Raw genomic sequence first — 22,814 nt, forward strand, 5'->3', positions numbered from 1 at the left:
CACTCCTCCTTTTGTAAGAAGCTGCTAGGGAAGTAAAAAGGGAAGGCCCTTAGCCCTCCCTTCCCCAACCCCGCACACCCACGGCATCCCCTGGGCAGCGCCCCCAGCACTTGCGGCTCCCCGTGGACTGCCCCCCCAGGCCGCCACTCCCCCAGCACCTGTGGCGCCACCTGGGCCGCCCCCACGAGTACTCGCGGCACTCCCAAGATTTAGTCAGGGGTATGATACAAATTATGGACAGGTCCCAGGCCGTGAATTTTTATTTACTGCCGTGACCTGTCCATGACTTTTACTAAAAATACCCATGACTAAAACGTAGTCTTAGTTATAAGCCACTCAAGATGGCCACCTGTGGTAGAGTGTGTGGCAGCCCCGTTGTTTGTTTGGCATTGATGGGACTGCTCTAATAGTCTAGCATTCAAGGACTGTTAGCCCACCATTACTGACAAAGCAAAGATGAATTGTCCCAAAGTCATTGTTTCAGAGCAGTGACCCAAGGAAATGAAAGAACAGTTGGTGGTTCTTCACAACTTGTTTTTCTAGCCCTGTATTGTGTGGCTTGCTTTGTGTGGTAAAATCTGCTCTCCTAGGAGCACTAGCAGGTTATGTGTGTGTGTGTTTTTGTTCCTGTTTCAAGTCTCCCTTTATATAGGTTTTCTAGCACTCTGTAATTTCTTCTCTATTTTGTTTCGTTTTTTGGTGTCTTGGCAGAGGAGGTAGCTGTAATGGTGGAACATGAGGCACCTCCACACACCCTCCCTTCATGGAGTTATGCCATGAAAATCTGCTTTGCTCTTTCATATTCCCTAGAAGAAATGGGGGGAAGGGGAAAGCAAGCGTGCGCATGTGTTGTGTGTGCACACCTATTTGTACACACGTGCCCCCCACTGACCATCTTGCATGCTGAACTACCTCGCAAAACATTTAGTGAAGGGCTTTTTTCTTTGAATTTAAAAGGTGGTGAGCATTCCTCCCCTAGTACCTCAAGTTGTTGAGGAGCTAGAGGTAGGCTTTTAACTCATGCTCCTTCATGCTTCCAATTCCTGTAATACTTTATTTCCTGACTTTCCTTTATTTCTCTGTCCTGTTATGACTTTCTCTGTGCCCAGGTAGCTGATGTACCATAGGGGTATAAATGCTGTTCAGTAAATCAGCTAGCAGATACAGAATGGAGGCCCCAGAAATACCATAGGGAGTTAGGAAGAAGGGCGTGCCTCTCACTCCGACTCTGCCATCAGTATGACTGTCCCGAGCTGTAACTCCCTGAGACTGAAAAAGGCCCCTTCCTAAACTCAGGCCTACTGTGATTCCATGAAGCATGTAGAAGGTGGCAAGAAATGTAGTTGGTCCTTCTTTCCTCTCCTCCACCCCCTAAATCAGGGGTGGGCAAACTACGGCCCGCGGGCCGGATCCGGCCCACAAGCTGTTTTAAGTCGGCCTGCGAGCTGCACCATGCGGCTCGGCCCCGCTTGGCACTCCACCTGGGGCACAGGATTGGGGGCTGCACCGTGCGGCTCCTGGAAGCCACAGCATGACCCCGCTCCGGCTCCTATGCGCTCCAATGGGCGCTGCAGTGGCGGTGCCTGCAGATGGGACAGCGTGCAGAGCCACCTGGCCGCGCCTCCGCATAGGAGCCGGAGAAAGGACATGCCGCTGCCTCCGGGAGCCGCTAGAGGTAAGTGCCGCTCGGAGCCTGCATCCACTGAGTCTCTCCCTATGCCCCACCCCCTACCCCACCCCGATCCCCCTCCGGCTCTCCAAACCCCTCGATCCCAGCCCGGAGCACCCTCCTGCACCCCAAACCTCTCATCCCCTGCCCCACCCTAGAGCCTGCACCCCCAGCCAGAACCTGCACCCATTCCCGCAACTCTGCCCCAGCCCTGATCCCCCTTCCGCCCTCCGAACCCCTCAGTCCCAGCCCAGAGCATCCTCCTACACCCCAAACTCCTCATCTCCAGCTCTACCCCAGAGCCTGCACTCCCTCCCTCACCCCGCCCCAATTTTGTGAGCATTCATGGCCCACCAAACAATTTCTATTCCCTGATGTGGCCCTCGGGCCAAAAAGTTTGCCCACCCCTGGGGTGGAGGAGGTTTGGGGGGAGGAGGAAACTTCTCAAGGTAACTTGGGGACCGACTCTAATCTCCATACAACATCCAGCCTTTGCTAAAACCCTTTTTGGAAACAGAATTATGAATGGAGCCTTTAGCCTACAAATCATTCTGACTTAATCTGGCCCAAATTTATAGTGTTTTTTTTTTCTCTGTGCTCCCTGTCTCCAATCCTCAAATTATTAGTTGTATGATTTATGCAAAATGAGCTGGTGGGTTCTAAATTCCAAATGGACAGGTATTCACACCAACAGGCGGCACCTTTGTCGGAAGTCTGAACAGAAGCAGAGTCTGAATGAGCCATGGTATGTGAACTCCTTTCTTGGTGCTAGAGGTGCTTCCTCCAGAAAAATATTGAGGTGGTGGTGGCTGTGTAGGGGCAGCCTGTTCGGTAGACAAATGGAGAACTTGATTCTGTAGGGCCATCATTTCAGCTCACTTCACCTGAACAGAAATCCTCCTGAACGAATATTCTTATAAATGCTTTCTAAATTGGGATTGTGGTTGCTCAATTTTCCCTCAAAAACAGCCTGTGTGTTACACAGATGTCTGACTTGATGAATTACTAATGCATCTCCTGTATCGTGAAATGGCAAATATAAAAATAGGAACAACTACACTGATCTTGGGAGAGTTGATTATCTGTCCTGGCTGGGTGTATGACATCTGGATTGATCGACCCAACTCCGCTTTCTGAGTGGCATGCTCATGATACAACAGTGGAATAGAAATGCCCAGGGAAGGAGGCAGAGACAGCAGTTGGCGAGGATGGTTCATTGGGTGGAGGGGAGGCTGACAAACCCTAAGATTCTGTTTTTTCTTGTTTTGAGGCTAAATTCATCCTCTTCACTTCATTTTTAAAGATGATTTGTGTCTCTTCCATGACAGCTGAATAGAAATAGTTTCTTGGTCGAGTTCAGCAGCAGTTGTTGTTGAGCTTTGTCCTTATGCAGTTGTTACATGGAATAATTACAGATGGTTTTGTAGTCTAGAAGGATGTGATCTAAAAACTACTTATAAACAAGCCAAAGTTTAAGTTTCAGAGTAGCAGCCATGTTAGTCTATATCTGCAAAAAGAACACCTTAGAAACTAACAAATTTATTTGAGCATAAGCTTTCGTGGGCTAAAGCCCACTTCATCGGATGCATAGAATGGAACATATGGTAAAGAGATATATATATACACACACACACACACACACACACACACACACACATACAGAGAACGTGAAAAGGTGGGAGTTGCCCTACCAACTCTAAGAAGCTAATTAATTAAGATGAGCAATTATCAGCAAGAGGGGGAAAAAAAAACTTTTGTAGTGATAATCAAGATGGCCCATTTTAGACAGTTTGACAAGAAGGTGTGAGGATACTTAACATGAGAAAATCGATTCAATGTGTGTAATGGCTCATCCATTCCCAGTCTCTATTCAAGCCTAAATTGATGGTATCTAGTTTGCATATTAATTCAAGTTGAGCAGTTTCTCGTTGGAGTCTGTTTTTGAATACTTTGTTACAAGATTGCCACCTTTAAGTCTGTTACTGAGTGACCAGAGAGGTTGAAGTGTTCTCCTACTTGTTTCTGAATGTTATGATTCCTGATGTCAGATGTGTGTCCATTTATTCTTTTGGTCACATAAATACCCCCTATACCGGAAACCTACTGACCACTATACTTACCTACATGCCTCCAGCTTCCATCCAGGACACACCACACGATCCATTGTCTACAGCCAAGTTCTAAGATAAAACTGCATTTGCTCCAATCCCTCAGACAGAGACAAGCACCTTCAAGATCTCTATCAAGCGTTCTTACAAGTACAATACCCACCTGCTGAAGTGAAAAAATAGATTGACAGAGCCAGAAGAGTACCCAGAAGTCACCTACTACAGGAGAGACCCAACAAAGAAAATAACAGAACGCCACTAGCCGTCACCTTCAGCCCCCATCTAAAACCTCTCCAGTGCATCATCAGAGATCTACAACCTATCCTGAAAGATGATCCCTCAGTCTGACAGAACTTGGAAGACAGACCTGTCCTCACTTACCGACAGCCCCCCAACCTGAAGCAAATACTAACCAGCAGCCACACACCACAGAACAAAAACATTAACCAGGAACCTATCCTTGCAACAAAGCCCGATGCCAACTCTGTCCACATATCTATTCAAGTGACATCATCATAGGACCTAATCACATCAGCCACGCCATCAGGGGCTCGTTCACCTGCGTATCTACCAATGTGATATATGCCATCATGTGCCAGCAATGCCCCTCTGCCATGTACATTGGCCAAACTGGACAGTCTCCACACAAAAGAATAAATGGACACACATCTGACCATCAGGAATCATAACATTCAAAAACCCAGTAGGAGAACACTTCAACCTCTCTGGTCACTCAGTAACAGACTTAAAGGTGGCAATCTTGTAACAGAAAGTCTTCAAAAACAGACTCCAACGAGAAACTGCTCAACTTGAATTAATATGCAAACTAGATACCATCAATTTAGGCTTGAATAGAGACTGGGAATGGATGAGCCATTACACACATTGAATCTATTTCCCCCCATGTTAAGTATCCTCACACCTTCTTGTCAAACTGTCTGAAATGGGCCATCTTGGTTATCACTACAAAAGGGTTTTTTTCTCTTGCTGATAATTGCTCATCTTAATTAATTAGCCTCTTAGAGTTGGTAGGGCAACTCCCACCTTTTCATGTTCTCTGTATGTGTATATATATCTCCTTACTATATGTTCCATTCTATGCATCCGATGAAGTGGGCTGTACCCCATGAAAGCTTATGCTCAAATAAATGTGTTGGTCGCTAAGGTGCCACAAGTACTCCTGTTCTTTTTGCAAAGTTTAAGTGTTCACAGAGAAACTACAGATGAGCATCAGTTGGTGCTCTTTGGTCTGTTAGAAGCCAGAGTCACTGCATGCAGCACCTCCATATTGAAGATGATCAAGAGCTGCATTTGTGTGGCTGCAGTTTTATATATCTTTGCCTTCTCATCCAGTGCAGCCTGTTGCAGGGCCGCCCAGAGGATTCAAAGGGCCTGGGGCAAAGCGGGGGAGTGGACAGAAAAAAAAGGCGCCACCCACTACGGCGCTTGTACTCACCGGGTGGCGCTCCGAGTTGTCGTCATGTCCTTCACTCGCTCCGCGTCTTTGGCAGCACTGAAGGACCCGCCGCCAAAGTGCCGGCGAAGACCCGGACTGCCGCCGGCTGAGTACCCAGGGAAGGGATTCTCGGCCAGGGCTCGCGGGCCCGGGGCCTAGGGCAAATTGCCCCACTTGCTCCCCCCCCCCCCCCCCGGGGGCAGCCTTGGCATGTTGACTGTTGGTCTCTTCAGTGAATACCCCTGCTCTGGGAGAAACACCACTGGGAGAATTTTCCGGACCATCTGAAGAGAATGCTACAGTGGACACTTAAGCTGTTTGAGTTCACTGTGCCAACTAGGAATCTATGTCCAAGAACAATGAGACGTTAATTTTAAGGAGGCATGTGGGTGTAACACTTATGTAGCATGCATATGGCAAGTTAAATGTATAGTACTGTGTTAGTCTTTTCCTCCTCACATCTCCCAGTTACTGACCAGTATGTTTAATGAGTGAGCTCTCTGTAAGAAATGAGCATGCTCCCTGTCATGTCAGCCAGGCAGTGGCATATGCCTAGATGCATTTTTATCATTCAAACGTTTCGTAAAAAGGAAACATTCTACTCGAGCCTTGCTGGATTCTTGATATGAGGTCTGTGGAAAAACACTGTTTGGTTCAGCTCTTTTTGGTTTGCAATGAGGCTTTTGGTGTTGGAGGTTTCTCCCTTAATCTGACTGTCAAGGATGGACATGAATACATGAACATGCACACACATCTTCTCTGGTTTACAGGAAAGATTTGACCGGGTGAGGGGGCAATAGGGAAAAGCCACTATTTGAGATGGATGCACTACCCAGTTCTATTCAAGAGATTACTGCTAGCGCAGTTGTATAACATTTAATCTTTCTTTCGTTCCATGAATCTGGATTCTTTGGTTCCATAGATCTGAATCTTTTTTCTTGGTATGAAGGTCTGTCAAAAATCCTATCCAAATGCCCTTGAGTGCTTCTAAAGAGAGGAAAACTGTCTGGTTTGTAAGCAAAAAGGAAACTGCCAGTTTAGGTGAAAGGAACACTTGTCAATTTAAAAACCACATTTCTGTCTGAAAATGTAATATTAATAGGTGAAACAAGAACAAAAGTTACTAGAACTAAAGTAGATTGAAATATTTTTATATTTTTTAATTTTACATCATGCAATTGATAAAGTGATTATGTATTATCAGGTTTATTGCGTTTCTCCTTTTTATAGTAACATCCCCTGTTGGTGTGGCTCTTTCACACAGCTATAGAGTTGCATTTGTGTGTGTCCGACCGTTCCCCCAAATGTCTGTAAGGTGACAAAAAAGGACCAGGGGATCCAAGGGCAAATACCTGTTTCACCTGAAACTATTTGTAATCATACTTTTTTTTAAGTGACTAGATTTCAAGCTGATTTTGTGTCCCATGTAGGCTTTGTTTAACAAAATCTACTTCATGCATGTTGAATTCATTGAAACCTTCTCTTTTGCAATGTTATGAACCTACACAGGAGCAGAGCTGTGCCAACTATTTCTGAACAAAGTCGTAAATAGCACAGTTCCATCCAGGGGTAAGGGTCTAAGACCAACCAGGTTCTGAAAATGGCTTTAACCAAATGTGCCCCCTCCATGCTGGCAACAAAATTGCGCTTGGATGAAACTTTTTAAAGACGGTTTCCTAACCTGGTTTTATTTTATTTTTTTATCCTGGATAGTATGGGCTAAACATTCAGTGACAGCAAGCGTGCCAGGTTTTGGAGCTTGCTTTCTCGGTGTATAAATGGTCCTGTGATATGAAAACGGTTATGAATGAGTTCAGAAAATGCAGTGCTCTTCTTGTTCTTGTTCCCCGTCTCACTGCGTAGGGGTGAAATAACCCTGTGCAGTCAATACTGTGTGGTTCTGTGATGTGGGGGAGTCCCAGGGGCCTCCCATTAGGAAATGCCAATAACCAGCCGTAGAGGTCTGAGTTCTGTCATGACAGACTGTAGTGCCCTTGCAGTGTGTGGGCTCGATGACTCTTCAGCTTCCCTCTTGAGTGCGGATGTGTCACTGTGAAGTGGGTTTTCCACCACCCTCATTACACACTTCACTACAGTGAGCTGCATGACTCCCGCCTGATGTTTGAGCACTTCTGCCCAGGCAGCAGTCTCAGCATGACTAGCATAGAGTCGTGTGTCTCTTTTTATTTAAACAACCTTGTTCTGTGTATGTTGCAGCGGTTGTCCCCATCACCACCACCACCTTGTTGACCATCAACATCCCCTCTCCCTGAGCAGGAGCCTATCCTTGACTCAGTATAGTTTATTCTACCCAGGGAGGATGCGAGAGGATTGAGATTGTTCCTGAACCAAAAATATTTTGGGGCAGTTCAAACTATTAAGTTTGACAGTTGTTTTTTCTCTTACCAGGTTTTCTGTCTATTCCTCTGGAGGCCCTATATATATTGGGCTGGCGGAATTCATTTTTTATTTTTTGTAAATTTTGATGGTTAATTATTAATTTCTATTTTTAACCTTAGTTTTTTCTGATTTTTATCTTTAAATAAACTTTCACAGTGGTGCTGCAGGGGGCTCCCTGCACGGCCACAGGGTCGGTGACACCAGTTTCCTGCAGGCGCACGGTGAGGGTCCTGGCTTGGCAGAGCAGAGATCCCTGGCCAGGACTGTGAGGAGGACACGCCTCCTGCTGCATGGAGGCCACCCCACTGCTGAACGGCCCTTTCCTGGGGATGGCTCCGGTGCTCCCAGCCGGTGAGCCAGTGACCATGGCTGCAGAGGGGGCCAGTGATGCTGTCACGGGGCCAGTGAAGCTGGATCCCTGCAGGCTCTAGAAGCACCTGCCAACTGTTACCAATTTTTTCATCTATTTCAGTGTGTCAGGTGAAATCAACCTTTACAAATCACTAGTTATTTAAATCAAATCTGCCCAGCCTATTTATATTGCAGAACCAGGGATTGTGATGGAAGGGACATAGCTCCCTACCCAGGATGAGTGGGTAGCTCTCTGCCAGCACCAGGCCTCAAGAACACAGCATGCATGGTGGAATACAAACGCCTACAGTGCCGTTCTGCATTGTCAGTACAACAGTGTGCAGCCCAATGAAAATGTGGGGGCAGCCTGAATTTGATACTGAAATATCCTAACCTGGGGAATATTGTAATGCTTGTATTATCCATTTTCGTACCTTAATTCAATAAAATCTTCAGTTTTTGAACTCTACTTGAATTTCCAGCTCAACTTGGTCAACAAAATGTTTAGCTCAAATATTATTTGAAAGCAAATTTTGACTGTAAAATCTGTTTAGCTCAAATATTATTTGAAAGCAAATTTTGACTGTAAAATCTGTGATACTAGAAAGTTAAGAATTCATTGCTAAAGAAATTCACAGATTGATTCAGCAAATGTCACCTTTTTCGTCTTGACAGACTGATCCCAAGGTTATTGATTATTCTAAATTTGTTTTTTTCACTCTGTGCTAATGTGGGCTTTGAGAGTGATGAGAGACACCAGGAATTAGTGACCTGCTTAACTATGAAGATAGCTGCTGCACACAGTCGTACTTTTTTCTCTGTCCGATTGTACTCTTGCCCAAAATTGTCTGAGCATTTTCATCCAGAGGATAGTTAACACACACATTAGGTGATGTCTAGGGATTATTAATATTCAACTAATTAGCAGGGACACTCTGACTTAAAAATCCTTACAAATACCACCTTTGTTTATTAAAATGGAAAGACTTTACAAATCTATTATTTGACTGTGCATTTGCATTCCTTTCACTTCACCCAGTTAAAAGAGACTAGTCCGTTTTACTTTCAGGTACTCCTGGACTAGCATGGTAGTATGGTGCTTGGGTTGCCGTTGTTGTGGGGGAAGAATAAAATAAACATTTTTCATGGTGTGAAGTTTTGTAAAAAGCTTGTCTTAATACAGCCTGTATTTCAGGCTAAACTTGACCTGACCCTGTTCTTCTAAATCCAGGATGAATTCATTTCTGGATGAGAAGTACCGGTACTTGCTGAAAAGTAGTACTATTGCCAGGAGCTGGTTACTGCAGAAAGTGGAGACTCCATGGTTCTTTCACCATCCACATTCTTATGTTCTTATAGGCATGGAATTCAGGTGGCTTGGTTTATGACAGTTTCGCTGACGGCCATAGATACATCAGCCCCAGTGTAATCAGTTTTTTTTTTTTTTTCATTTCAGTGACATCAGATACATAATTTGCCCTAATGAAATGGACAACCACTCTTAGCATGGGGACTAGGGGAAGAACAATGACCTGACCACATCTCCTAGGCATCTTCCTTTCTCAGTACATGTTGTGCTAATTCAAGACCAACCACTCTGGGGCCAGTGTCTATCAAAAAGCAGATGGATGGGGAAGGGGAAGCTGATCTTTAATATACAATTCTGCTTTGGAAAAATACACTTCACTTGTAGTGGGGGAAAAAAACCCAACTCATCCCACTGTAAGCATTAAAGTCAAATCTGAATCATATGAAATGGGGTGGCATGGTGGGGGAAGGGAATCCTCTCTTTGCAAATTTCATCATTTAGTTAAGATGTTGGTAGTATTTGCTGGTGTGTGAATTCTGTTCTGCAACTGGGTTGTGTGTGTTGTGGTTTTGCTTGGCTGCTGAGATAATTTTGTGGGATATAAAATGCAGTCCTATAAACAAAAAGTAGAACATCTCTTCCACGCTCCAAAATTCAGTAAACAAGCGTAGATGTGTGTGTACATCTTCCTCCTCCCCCAACCTCAGTTTTGTCTGCGGACTTGCTGAGAGTAGGTGGTTAAGGAATTTAATGTCTCTCTGTAGTGACTCACCAGAATGATTCACTAGTACGTGGAAATAGAATGACCCCGAGAGTCTCTTAACTACTCTGAAAGGCTGGGTCGGGTGGCATGCTCAGCATCGCTTGCCCTTTCTGGTATGGAGGCTGCTATTCTGTTCTCCCCATGTGCATTCCTTTATAGTGGGGCCACTAGTGCTAATTAGGGGATCTGCAAACCTCACTATTCCTGCATGCATTGACAGGAACAGCTCCTATGTCTACAGTGAGTTTTTAAACATGTGGCCGCAAGTCTTAGCGCCCGGGTCTACAGACACAGACTCAGGCTTGCAAGGCTCACACTACGGTGCTAAAAACAGCTGGGTAGACATTTGGGCTTGGGCTACAGCATGTGCTCTGAAGCCTGCGGTAGGGGTGGAGTTCAGATCACAAGCACAAAGTCTGCACAGGTGTGTTTAGTGCAAAAGTGTAACCCCAAATCAGCAGACTCAAGCTCCGTGACTCACTTCCACGGGTTTTAAAATAGAGTGAAGATGTACCCAGAGATACTCGTCTAGATGTAGGGAGGAGAACATCTTGATTCCCGTCAAATAAATTCCTCCAGATGCCAAGGGTCCCCTTTGCTGCAGTGCTGTTAATACGTATTACCCACCAGACAGCTTGATTTCTTTTCCTTTGTTGCCGCTTCTCACACTCTTAGGTCTGCACTTCTTTTTTTGTGTACGAAGATCACCGTATCCTAAAGGGGTGTTATTGCAGAATTTCATGTCACTATTACAAAAGCTCTAAGGCAGTGGTTCCCAAACTTTAGCAACCTGTGAACCCCTTTCACTAAAATGTCAAGTCTCGCGAACCCCCTCCTAAAAATGAATGTTTCCGGGGATTTTCTCCTTTACCTGAGTATGAAATATAAAAGTAGTGATCTGGGAAATATAAAATTTGTTTTTATGACATGCTTATTACACTCTATTTATTATGAATTATTATTGATAATTACAGTATTATGAAAACAGCAACACTCTTCCAAGTTCTCAGTTTTGCAGCTTGTATCACTTTGAATAAGCCTGTTCTAGGACAAGACTCCTATGTTTCATCAAGCAGTATCAGATGTGAAACAGCATGAAGGTATTTAAGAAGCCAACTCAAAGAGTTCCTCCTACACAAGCATTCAGGTCTTGAGCAGTTCAGACAAACAACACACGTTACAACAAAGCTTAAACTTGTTCTTCATAATAATTTTAAAAACAATACTAGCTGCCTATTTAATTTTAAAAACAGCAAAATATATCCACCTCCTTTTCCATTTCTTATAAGGAGTCTTGAAGTTTAAATCTCCTCAGTGTGAGAGATATGCTTGTTTTGATCTGCTTAGCTCTTGGCAGTCCAAGGCTCCGGGTTGCTGGCCCCCTGCTGTCTGGTGTCCCTAGGGACAGCTCTGTCCGCCATTAGGGAATTTTTCCCCGAGAACCCCCTGTAACATTTCGCGAACCCCCAGGGATTCACGAACCACTGCTCTAAGGTGTACCACCTCTGAGGTGTTTACATGCCACTTACCGATGGTGTGGCCTTTGAATTTATTTTAAATGCTTTGGGATCCTTTGGATTGGCAGCTGCTGTGCAAGTGTCAGGTCAGTAATATACATTCCTCCCACCCCCAAAATCCCTGTACACTTCTCTGTACAGTGGGGTAAAGTGCTTCATGCCAACTAATGTGGCAGACTCCAAATCATCTGAGTTTGAATCCTGTCCAGCCTGCAATGGACTCGCCTTCCGGTTGATGGGCACAGTTGATGCCTGTTCTCTCTGTGGGAGAGTCACATCCCAGATAGGTGCTCAGCGTGTAAATCCTTCTCTTTTGAGAGCTCGTACATCTAGGGACATGTGATTGAATCTGCATCTACTCAAACATTCAATACACTTGTCACTTCAGACTCAGAGGAGGTGACTGCCTCCAAAAAATGACTGAAAGGGTCTTTTTCAGTGACTGCTTCCGTGAGCACACACACTGCCTTAGGGTTCAGCGAAAGGAAGGCAGGAAAGAAGATGCAGTCAGAATTGGCACCAGCTGCACTGACTGCCCCAGCGCGAGTTGCCTTTATACCAGCGCTGGTCTCAGGGCCAGCACTCCTGATGCCAACAATGTCGTTATCAGAGCTGACAAAGGTGAGACTGAAAGAGAGCTGAGTAGAGCCCAAGCATGGATTCAGGCATAGGGAGATGTCCTGTAAGGAGGGGAGAAGCTTCGCTCCAAGGACAAGGGGTTGAAGTCTGCCATTAGGGCAGGAATGATGCACTGTGAACTAGTACAGACTTAGATGCAGATCATGCCAATTAAGAGTCAGTGATATGCCCTCACAGAATTATTGAGATTCCCTCCAGAGACATAGTCCGTACCAGAGAGGTGCCCAGGACTGGAGCTGAAACATTATTCCACAACACCGCTGTTCAAAGAGTTGTGTATTCTTCGCTGTTGCTAGATTACGCCTTCCCTCTGGCATCGAGCAGGGATGTCTGTCTTCATCTTCTGAGAGTGACCCAAGGGCTGGTAGCTGACATCCCTGTGGTATGGTTTCACCCTCAAAGAAGTGTGAGTGCAGCAACCCCAAAGTCCCTGCACCTCCTAGGAGTCAGCGATAGCCTAGTGCAGTGGTTCTCAATCGGGGGTAGCAGTACCCCTAAGGGTATGCAGAGGTCTTCCAGAGGGTACATCAACTCATCTAGATATTTGCCTAATTTTACAACAGGCTACATAAAATGTACTAGGGAAGTCAGTACAAACTAAAATTTTGTACAGACAATGACTTGTTTGTACTGCTCTATATACAGTACACTGAAATGTAAGTACAATATTTATATTCCAATTGATTTATTTTATAATTATATGGTAAAAATAAGAAAGTAAGCAATTTTCCCGTAATAGTGTGCTGTGACACTTTTATATTTTTATGTCTGATTTTGTAAGCAAGTAGTTTTAAGTGAGCTGAAACTTGGGGGTATGCAAGACAAATCAGACTCCTGAAAGGAGTAGAGTAGTCTGGAAAGGTTGAGAGCCACTGGCCTAATGGACTTCCTGAGTAGGCAATCTGTGACCAATTGTAAATGGTCCGTGCACAGATCCATCACAGGACCAATATTCCATCATTGGGGATCCCCCATAATAGACTTGCTTGCTACCAAGGACAATGCCAGGTATTGCAACTTTTCCTCCAGAGGTGGCCTCCATCCAGGATCATTGCCAGATATAGATTGTAAACCTAGTGCAATGGGGCCGTAGGTGCTATAGGAATAATTATTTATATTTAGTGGTTGGCTTATAAACCTTTATGATCTAGAGCATAATGTCTTCCAAATTTGTGAGCACTTGCACAGATAAGTTAGGCTTATTTATACATCTCCAATCTCTTTTCCCCTCACCCCCACCCCATTCCTGCTAGGCTCTTGGCCTCAATGACTTCTCTGTAGTCTTGAGTTCTGCTGGCTAATTGTGTTGTGTTTTCTCTCCAGATCTTCTAACCCATCCCTTTCGTGGTCCCTGCTGCCAGGGCTGCTTTCTGTCTTGACCGCTGCAGCATCCTGCTCCAACCCTAAATGTAGTTGCCTAGTTCACCTGCCTTTTCTGCTACTCAGGCCATGTATCGGCATTCGCCCAATGTGAAGTTAAAGCTTGTACTACCTCCCTAAGCTCTCCTTCCTGCCTACAATCCAAGCGCCTCTCACCACTCTGTGTGTCCTTCCTCCACTGTTTGTTATGGGAACCCTTCCTCTCCCCTTCTAAAAGCATGCCAGGTCCACAAAGCATTCCTCTTATCAGATGCAATCCATTGACTTTGCTCTGTACTGCACTATGCATATGGGTACGTCTATACAGCATTGTGGAGTCCACGGGAGTGAGCCTCCCAGCATGGGTCAACAGACTCTGGGTGGCAGGGCTCATGCTAGAGCTCTAAAAATAGCTGTTTAGACTTTGCTTTGAAGTTGCAGCGTGGGCTGGAGCTCGGGCTCTGAAACCTGTCCCTCTCCCCGGCTTTCAAAGCCCAAGCTCCAGCCTGAACTGAAACATCAAAGCACTGTCCACAGAGCTATTTTTAGAGCACGAGCATGTGCCCTGCTAGGCTGAATCGGTTGACCTGGGCTCTGATGCTTGCTTCCTTGAGCTCCAAAATGCTGTGTAGACATAATGTGTCTTCAGACTGTGAGCTCCTCAGGCCGGGGCTTGATTTTCTTCGTGCACTTTGTCTGTTGTGCCGTGCTTGGGTATGAAATGTTTGTAAAATGCTTTGAGATTCTCACGTGACCGCTACTATAGCGGTACAAAGTGTTGTGATCAGAGAGGCTTGGGTCCTGAAGTCTGGATCTCGCTCCAAAGGCTCGCAGAGTTGAGTAATGTTAAGATCCAGAATTTTGGCTCAGTTCCATCTCTAGTTATGATTTTATTAAATGGGAGAGGATGGGGAACGCAACTGAAGCAGCGTCGAAAATGGAGAGGCTAGATTTCTTTTTCAGTAGGTGATTACAGCCAGCAAATAATTGCGCATGACATGTCACAGGTCAGTTTATGTTGGTGGTTTGTCCCACCACCTTTGACTCTGTCCCTCTTTAGAGATTTCCTGTATAAATAAGTCTAAAAATATTTGGTTTTGGAAGGGGAGGGGAGTGTAAAGAGGCCATTAGGAGGTGGGTGCCACTTAGGTGACTAAAATGGGAGAGGGCGCTATTTTGAAAGCAGCTTTTCATGTATATTCTGCATTTATTTTTACCCTGCGATGGGTCATAACTTTAAAACTAGTGAACACGTCTCACTCTAAAAACACGCTTCCTTTTATAGTGTACACATGGCGGTGGTTTTACTACATTCAGCATAGAACTATTTCCTATTTTCCAGTTGTTCAGTAACACTCCAAAGCCCTTGCTCTGCCTCCCTCTCCATTGACTTTCTCGCCTTGCCAATCCATTATTGTGATTTCAGTGAGACGACGCCAGTGTTGAGCGTTTAATGGGCCATGAGCAGGAAGTTCAGCTATTTCCTCCTCCTGTGAGACCATGATGTCATCAGCTGTTCTGGGTCACTTTATCATCTGCTGCTGCTGTTGCTTTGGTGTGTGTGGAAAGAATGTAAACAGCGCTTTCCAGATGTTCTCAGGGTGGCTGCAAACCCATAAATGGGCTGTTTAGTTCAGGAGCATTAGTAATGTGTTTAGGGGGTGGCAGTGATTAGAGTCATAAAAATGTATAGTGCTATAAGCCTCCAGCACAGCATGCTCTGTTAGTTACATCACGTATGAGCAAAAGCTGGCAAGGGGGGCAGTTCCCGCTGTGTATGTATGTGGCCCCATTGGTGCAGTATCTGAGCACCTCACAGGCACTAATGAGTTTAGCCTCTCAGCACACCAGGGGAGGATTTCACAGGTGGGTAACTGAGATACCGGATGATTAAGTGATTTGTTCTGTGGCTTAGTCAGGCATTGAACCTGGAGCCGTGATGTTCCCAGGGCCTTAACCATAAGATTATTTTTATTATTGTACTTTCCTGTTTCTCCTCCCTCTCTCCCTCCCAAACCATCTCCCCCAACTTTGAATCCCAGATAAAATTAAACAATAGAAAGGTCTGTGGCAGGCAGGTGCTAGTCTTTGTTAACCCATTCTGCCTCCAGGTGGTGGCTAAAGAGCTTGTTATATTGATGTTCTAGTCAGACTAATGATGAAAGAATCCAAAAAGGCATTCTAGTTGTCTTCGAACTCCCCCTCCCCCCCCCCCCCCAAAAAAAAAAAATAGCAGATTTGGTGCTAGTGAAAGATGCTGGATAGGTAACCTTGGAGCTGGTGGCCTCTGACCCATAATAGGCATAGCACAGATTGCAGCAGCAGAGTGAAAGTCTTCCACCCTGAGCTCTCAGTGATCAACAAGAGATCCCCTCTAGGTGGGAGGCTGGTTAAGTGCTGCTGGCCCATAGATTAATTAAACTAGTCCAGAGTGGGTAGATAAAATACAGCAAGGCCATGGCAGCTAATGGCTAGAGCGGAAGACTTTTTCTGGCTTTGCCAAGTTTGTTGTGTCACCTTGCGCAAGTCATTTAACTTCTCTGTACCACTGTGTCCCCCCGTCTGGAAAATGGGGATGATGATGCTTCCTTACCTCACAGGGTGCTGTGAAGTGCTTTGAGACTCTTAGATAAATACTGAGGTTGACTATAAACAAAATACTTTAACTAGTATTTTAAAAGAAAGCTACCTATTAAATTTTAGAAAATCAAAGAGAGAGTGGAAAAATGAATCTTAGCCTTGTATCTTCTCTCTGTGAAAATGCAGGTTATTATAGTGTCCAGTTTGGGATTGGAAAGGTCTTCTGTATCTCACTGCAGCTGGAGACAAGGACTTCAGGGTGAAGCATCAAATCTCATGCACCACTAGAGAATTAAAAAACAAACAAACAAAAAACCCCAAGGCTAAAAAACCCGTCACTTCAGGGTGTGGGTTTTTTTTTAAATGGACTAATTAATTTTTATTGAGTCTTGGAAAATCTGATGTCAGACCTGCATTGTAGCAGGGCATGATGGAGCACAAGTTGATTGGAAATTATATAGCCATGATCACAAGGCAGTGAAAGTTTAACTATGGGAGTTTAAAATAGCAAAGCTGAGCCATGTTGATATTAAAAGACATGACTGAATAAAAATAAGGGTTTAATATTAAACTAGTTTTCTTGGGGGAGGAAGCAAAATGCGTGGCTGGTTTCTCTCCCAATATCTGTTGTCCAAATATAGGTTTCTTACCTCAATACCTTGATCTGTTTTTAATTATTGCTGGGAGATCAGTGTTTCCAGCTTTTCCCCCCACCAAACACAAGTTACAAGTTGCTTTATGGATTATCTGGCAGTCGTTTACGTGTGTCTCATCGTAGCACATACAACCTTGGTGTAACTCCACTGAAGTCAACTGGATGAATGTTGCCCCTTAAATTTCCTGGCAACTGAAGCCAGAGCTCCCTGGAGTGTTTTCCAGGCTTCTTCCATGAATCTCTGCTGCCATGTCACCTTTCTTTGTTTTTAATGATTTCAGCTAGGGGAAGATCTAAATACCTGCTCCCTGTTCCACCTGAATCCACTGGGTGAAAGGAACTCTTCTGTCTTCAGTCTTAACAGACCTATTCTTTAATTAGGTTGCCTTTCTGCATTTTTCTTCCTAGTTCATAGGAGCTGATTGACTGAACAGCTTTGCTCATTACAGCAAGATTAATTTAAAAGACACAACTGTTTCTATAATTCAGGTTTGGGGCTTGGGAGATGTTCTTTTTAGAAAATCTGTTCTGTGGATGCTGCTGTGAAAAGCAGAAAAAGACTGGGCCCAGTCGGTTAATGTGCAGGCATTTAGTCTCCAGAGATCTGGATTCAAAACTTTATTTCCCTAAATGAAAATATATGTATGTATTCTTCTCCTAGTCCCTGGGTATGCTTGTCAGTACCTCCAAAATGACTGCCCAGTCCCATGACACTAGCAGCCTGTCTGATATTCCATCCCTGTCCAAAGTGGGTGCTGCAGGTAAGGACAGGGGAGCTTTGGGGGTGAGCATGTGTGTGGAGAGCCTGCCTGGTGGGTACTGGGTTCCTTGCATTCATGAGCCCATAGTTTGAATACAAAAAAATTGAAAAGGGAAAAGAATACTCTTTCTGATTACATCATTGACAATGGTCTATAATTTGTCCACCATAACCTATTTCCCTCCAATGCTAGCTAACTAGCTAGAGTGCAGAGACCCATGAGAGCAAGGCAAGGGAGGTAGAGGAGGGAGCTTGCAAAGGTGGAGCCAAAAAGTAGCTTAGTTACATAACTGTACAAAAGGAAAGGGCTTTGTGGTTGGTTTTTTTTTTTTTTTTTTTTTTTCATGCCCTTCTGCAAAATGAAAAATGGTGTTGGAAACCTGAATGGAAAAATCTTGAGCATCATTGAACCCTGCAGGGACATGAAGTATATTGAAATATTCCACCTGTTTTATGGCTGTTGCTTTTCCTCTTTCAGGTTTGATATCTACAGGAAGGTGCCAAAAGACCTCACACAGCCAACCTACACAGGAGCTATTAGTAAGTACCAGCTCTCATTGCCTCCTGGGCATACCCCAGTCTAAAATTAGTATTTCTTCTGGCCTCCCTCTAAAAGGTCTGATTTTTAAAGAGATATTAAACACATGAGAAAAGACATCTTCTGTAGCTGAGGCAGCTTGCTGTGTCCAGTCTGTGCTCTTGTACGGAGGAGCTGAACAGCCCCTGAAGGCAATTTGTTTTAGAACCACACGGACAGAAAATGGCAAAAAGGGAGCTGTTAAAAGCAGGCTCTGAACTACCAGCCATTTAACTCTGACACGGGCTGAAGTAGATGGGGAGCTGCTAGCTCCCTCCCTTGATGGGTGCGTGCCTGCTCCAAACAGACTTTTCAATTCTTGCCCCGCCTCCTGCCCCGCCTCTTCCCTCAACGCCTCACCCCCTGCTCACTTCTCTTCTCCCCTCCCTCTGTCACTTGCTCTCCACCACCACCACCCCCCTGGCCCCACTCACTCCCCACACTCCCAGGACTCACCAGCTGCCTGCAGAGCCAGGCTGGGAGGAGCTGACATGGAGCCTGCCCACCTGCCCAATTGGGGCACAGCGGGGGGTTGGTCCCCAGAGCAGGGGGCTGGGGCAGGGAGGGATCAGTCCCGGTAGCAAGGGGCGAGGGCTGGGGCAATCGGGGCACAGCGGGGCAGAAGGGGGTGTGTGGAGATGTCCCTCCCTCTCCTCCCCCCCCCCCCCCCCCCCCCCCCAGCCAGCCACTGCTCTCTGTCAGGTGTCAGCAGCTGAGCAGCTCCTCCATGTGGCTGCAGCTGCTGCTCTTCCTACCCCCGAGTGATGGAGGCTGGTTACTGCAGCCAACAGTCAGCTGTGCTGACTGGATGCCTCTAGGAACACCTGACAACCCTAGCTTTGGACTCAGCTAGCTTAAATAATTTTGTATAATCTGGAGACTTTGCCGCTTCTGGATCATTAATTGATCACTTTTCTGGATCATTTAATTAATATGTTAAACAGCACAGGTTCCAATATAGATGCCTCTCTCCATTGTGAAAACTGATTATTTATTTCTACCCTTTCTTTCCTTTGTTTTAACCAGTTACTGATCTAGGAGAGGATCTTCCCTGTTATCCTATGACTACTTAATTTCCTTAAGAGCCTTTGATGAGGGACCTTGTCATAGGCTTTCTGAAAATCCAGATACACTATATCAACTGGATCAGCCTTATACACATGATTGTTGACTCTCTCAAAGAGCTCTAATAGATTGGTGAGGTATGACTTCCCTTTACAAAAGCCATATTGACTCTTCCCCAACAAATACTTATGTATCTGAAAATTCTGTTCTTTACTATAGTTTCTACCAATTTGCCCCCTACAATGTGGGACAATACTGCATATTTGTCACCCAAAAAGAACAGCGCTCATATGGGAATCTTCCTGCACATCCTCTGCAGTGAAGATCAATACAAAGAACTCATTTAGCTTCTCTGCAATGGCCTTGTCTTCCTTGAGTGCTCTTTTAACACCTTGGTTGTCTAGTGGCCCCACTGCTGGTTTGTCAGGCTTCCTGTTTCTGATATACTTAAAAAAAAAAAAAAAAAAAAAAAAAAAAAAAACTCAAAACCTTACTACTAGATTTTGCATCTTAAACAAGTTGCTTCTCAAATTCCTTCTTGGCCTGTCTTATTGTACTTTTACATTTTATCTGCCAGAGTTTGTGCATGTAGGATTTGACTTCCAAATTTTAAAGGATGCTTTTTTGCCTCTACTGGCTTTCATTACTCTGCTGTTTAGCCAGAGTGGGATTCTTTTGGTCCTTTTATTGTCTTTTCTGATTTGAGGTATGCATTTAGTTTGCGTGTTTGTCATAGTCTTTCTAACTAGTCCCCATGCTGTTTGCAGGCGTTTTACCTTTGTGGCAGCTCCATTTAATTTCCATCTAACAAGTGGTCTTATTTTTATATCGTTCCTGTTTTTAGCGTTGAGTCTCTTTGGTATTCTGTCCCCTACAAGGATGTTAAAGTTAATTAGATGATGGTCACTATTACCGAGCTGTTCAGCTATAGTCACCTCTTGGACCAAATGCTGTGCTCCACGTAGGACTAAATCAAGAATTGCCTCTCCCCTTGTGGGTTCCAGGACTAGCTGCTCCATGAAGCAGTCACTATGGTATCTAAAAATTTTAACTCTCCGTTATGCCCTGATGTGACATTTACCCAATCAATAAGAGGCCAGCCGAAATCACCCATTATTATTGTGCTTTATGCTCTTGTAGCCTCTTTAACCTTCCTTAGCATTTCACAATCGCTGTTATCAGTCAGGAGAGCGCTGGGGTGGTGGGGTGGCAATAAAGATGGGATTCCTCTGGGATCAGAGATGGAGCTGGCGAGGAGAAGAGAGCCCAGTATGACTTATTTTCTGCAATTTTTTTTTTTTTATTTTTCACTTTGCCTATAACTAGGGTCCTACCAAATTCTGGCCATGAAAAATGTGTCATGGACCGTGAAATCTGGTTTCCCCCCGTGAAATCTGGCAGCAGCAGAGAAGTAAGGGTGACAATACCGCAATCCCCCTAAAATAACTTTGCCACCCCCCTGCAACTCCCTTTTGGGTCAGGATCACAATTTGACAAATCCTGGTCTCCCCCTGTGAAATCTGGTCTTTTGTGTGCTTTTACACTATACTATACAGATTTCACAGGGGGAGACCAGCATTTCTCAAATTGTGATCCTGACCCAAAAGGGAGTTGTAGGGGGGTGGCAAAGTTATTTTAGGGGGATTGCGGTATTGCCACCCTTACTTCTCTGCTGCTGCCTTCAGATCTGGGTGGCTAGAGAGAGTGGTGGCTGCTGACCAAGGGCCCAGCTCTGAAGGTAGCAGCGCAGAAATAAGGGTGGCGATATCATACCATGCCATCCTTACTTCTGCGCTGTGGCTGATGGCAGCTCTGCCTTCAGCGCTGGGCTCCCAGCCAGCAGCTGTGGCTCTCCAGCCACCCAGCTCTGATGGTAGCACCGCCTCCAGCAGCAGCACAGAAGTAAGGGTAGCAGTACTACAATCTCCCCTACAATAACCTTGGCCATCCACCACTTTTGGGTCAGGACCCCTACAATTACAACACCGTGAAATTTCAGATTTAAATACCTGAAATCATGAAATATACAATTTTAAAAATCCTATGACCATGAATTTGGCAGGCCCCTACCTATAACAATCCACTCCCCACCCCATGTATCTGTGCATAGTTTTTGGCTGATGTAAATTTCTTGCCTTGGGCCTTTCTTCTTCCTTCCTCCTTTTTCAGATTGACTGAGTAATGTAATTTCACACCATCATTACCACTGAGTGCTCTGCGTGGAGTGGTAAATACAGATCTAGCTGATCCTGCCAAATTTGTAATTAGATGCCTAATGCGGCTTTCCTGTTCCGTTTCACACTGACTCCCTTTGATCACGTAGTTGTGGCCCATTCACTCACCCTCGGAGATTGGGTCAGTGGCCCTGTATTCATTTCTGACGCAAGTGATGTCATATCCCTTGGTGGAGTCAGTAACAGTGAATCAGAAGGATGTGAAGCGAAGGGCTGTGTGAGCCGGGGAGACTCCTGACCAAAGATGGGATGAGTTGTTTTACCAAATATTTGGTGTCACTGAACCATTTTTCTCCAGAGGGTCCATGCCTCTCTGGCTCTCCCAAACACTGAATTCCTCCAGCATTGACCCTGCCCTCCTGTAGTCATGGTGCAGCTGCTAAGATTATTCCCAATGTGCCAGCACAGTAGTTTGCATAGACACCCCCCCTCTCCTCAACAAGCACAGCCATAAGGTCTACATGAACCTGTTGATAAGTTTGGAGGCCCCTAAGATCTGTTGTTAGGAGGGGACTCTTAGAGTGTGTCGAGGCCCCAAAACTTCCCTTCCATTTGGGAAGTGACAGTCCCACACCTCATCTTGATTCCGTTTGGGAGCTTGTCCCATAGTGCAGTTCTCTCTGTATCACCTGAAAAGGAGCTTTTAAAAAACTTTTTTAGAGCTGGGATAGTGTGCCCCTCTCTGATCTGTGACATTTGATTAGTGCAGTAAGTTTGTCATGGAAAACTTTGGAGGCCAGGAATCTTACTAAAATGATTAACTGACTCATTTCCCCCTGTATCTGGCTTATCAAGCCTTCCTTTCCTTTGACAGGTTCCTCTCTAACCACTTCACATCTCTTGCCTGCCACCCTCCTGGTGTGGAGGGGATTGGAAAGCTTACACCAGTCAGGTGGTCAACATGCAAAACCAGCTGGCACCTCTGTGTGTGGTGATCTCTGTATACAGCCTTCTCAATGGGCTGCCTGTCTGACTCAGCCTGTGACTCTTGATGGTAAAACCAGCATCTCTAAGCTTTGCAGGCTTTTTATGGAAGTCAGGAGTGAGACAAGCCAACTGCCCTACTTAGGGTATAATGTGTCAGTCTGCAGCCTGTCAGGACAGCAGGATTTTGTGATAAATATTTTATGAGATTTTGGTTGTAATAATCTTATTTAGGGGATTGCGTGTGTGGTGGGGGATTAATTCCCCATAAAGAATTTTTACCAGGGCACCAGAATAGATGAAATGACTATGGTACTAGAATAGATGAAATGACTATGGTACTAGAATAGATGAAATGACTATGGTACTAGAATAGATGAAATGACTATGGTTGCATCTCTGGACATCTAACTTGCTTGAAGTTCTAAAACAGTTTGTAGCAGCTGAT

At 45.0% G+C, this 22,814-nt stretch overlaps 1 protein-coding gene across 1 annotated transcript in view; it reads left to right on the forward strand.

Annotated features, from left to right (window-relative positions):
* The window catches only part of ERGIC1 (endoplasmic reticulum-golgi intermediate compartment 1), a 101,416-nt gene that overhangs the window by 16,090 nt on the left and 62,512 nt on the right, over positions 1-22,814 (forward strand). The window contains exon 2 of the mRNA XM_005298054.5: positions 18,045-18,106. Coding sequence (XP_005298111.1) covers positions 18,045-18,106 — 62 coding nt within the window. The remainder of the gene's footprint in view (positions 1-18,044; positions 18,107-22,814) is intronic.

This window comes from Chrysemys picta, chromosome 8 (assembly GCF_011386835.1).
Source record: "Chrysemys picta bellii isolate R12L10 chromosome 8, ASM1138683v2, whole genome shotgun sequence".
NCBI classification, from domain to species: Eukaryota; Metazoa; Chordata; order Testudines; family Emydidae; genus Chrysemys; species Chrysemys picta.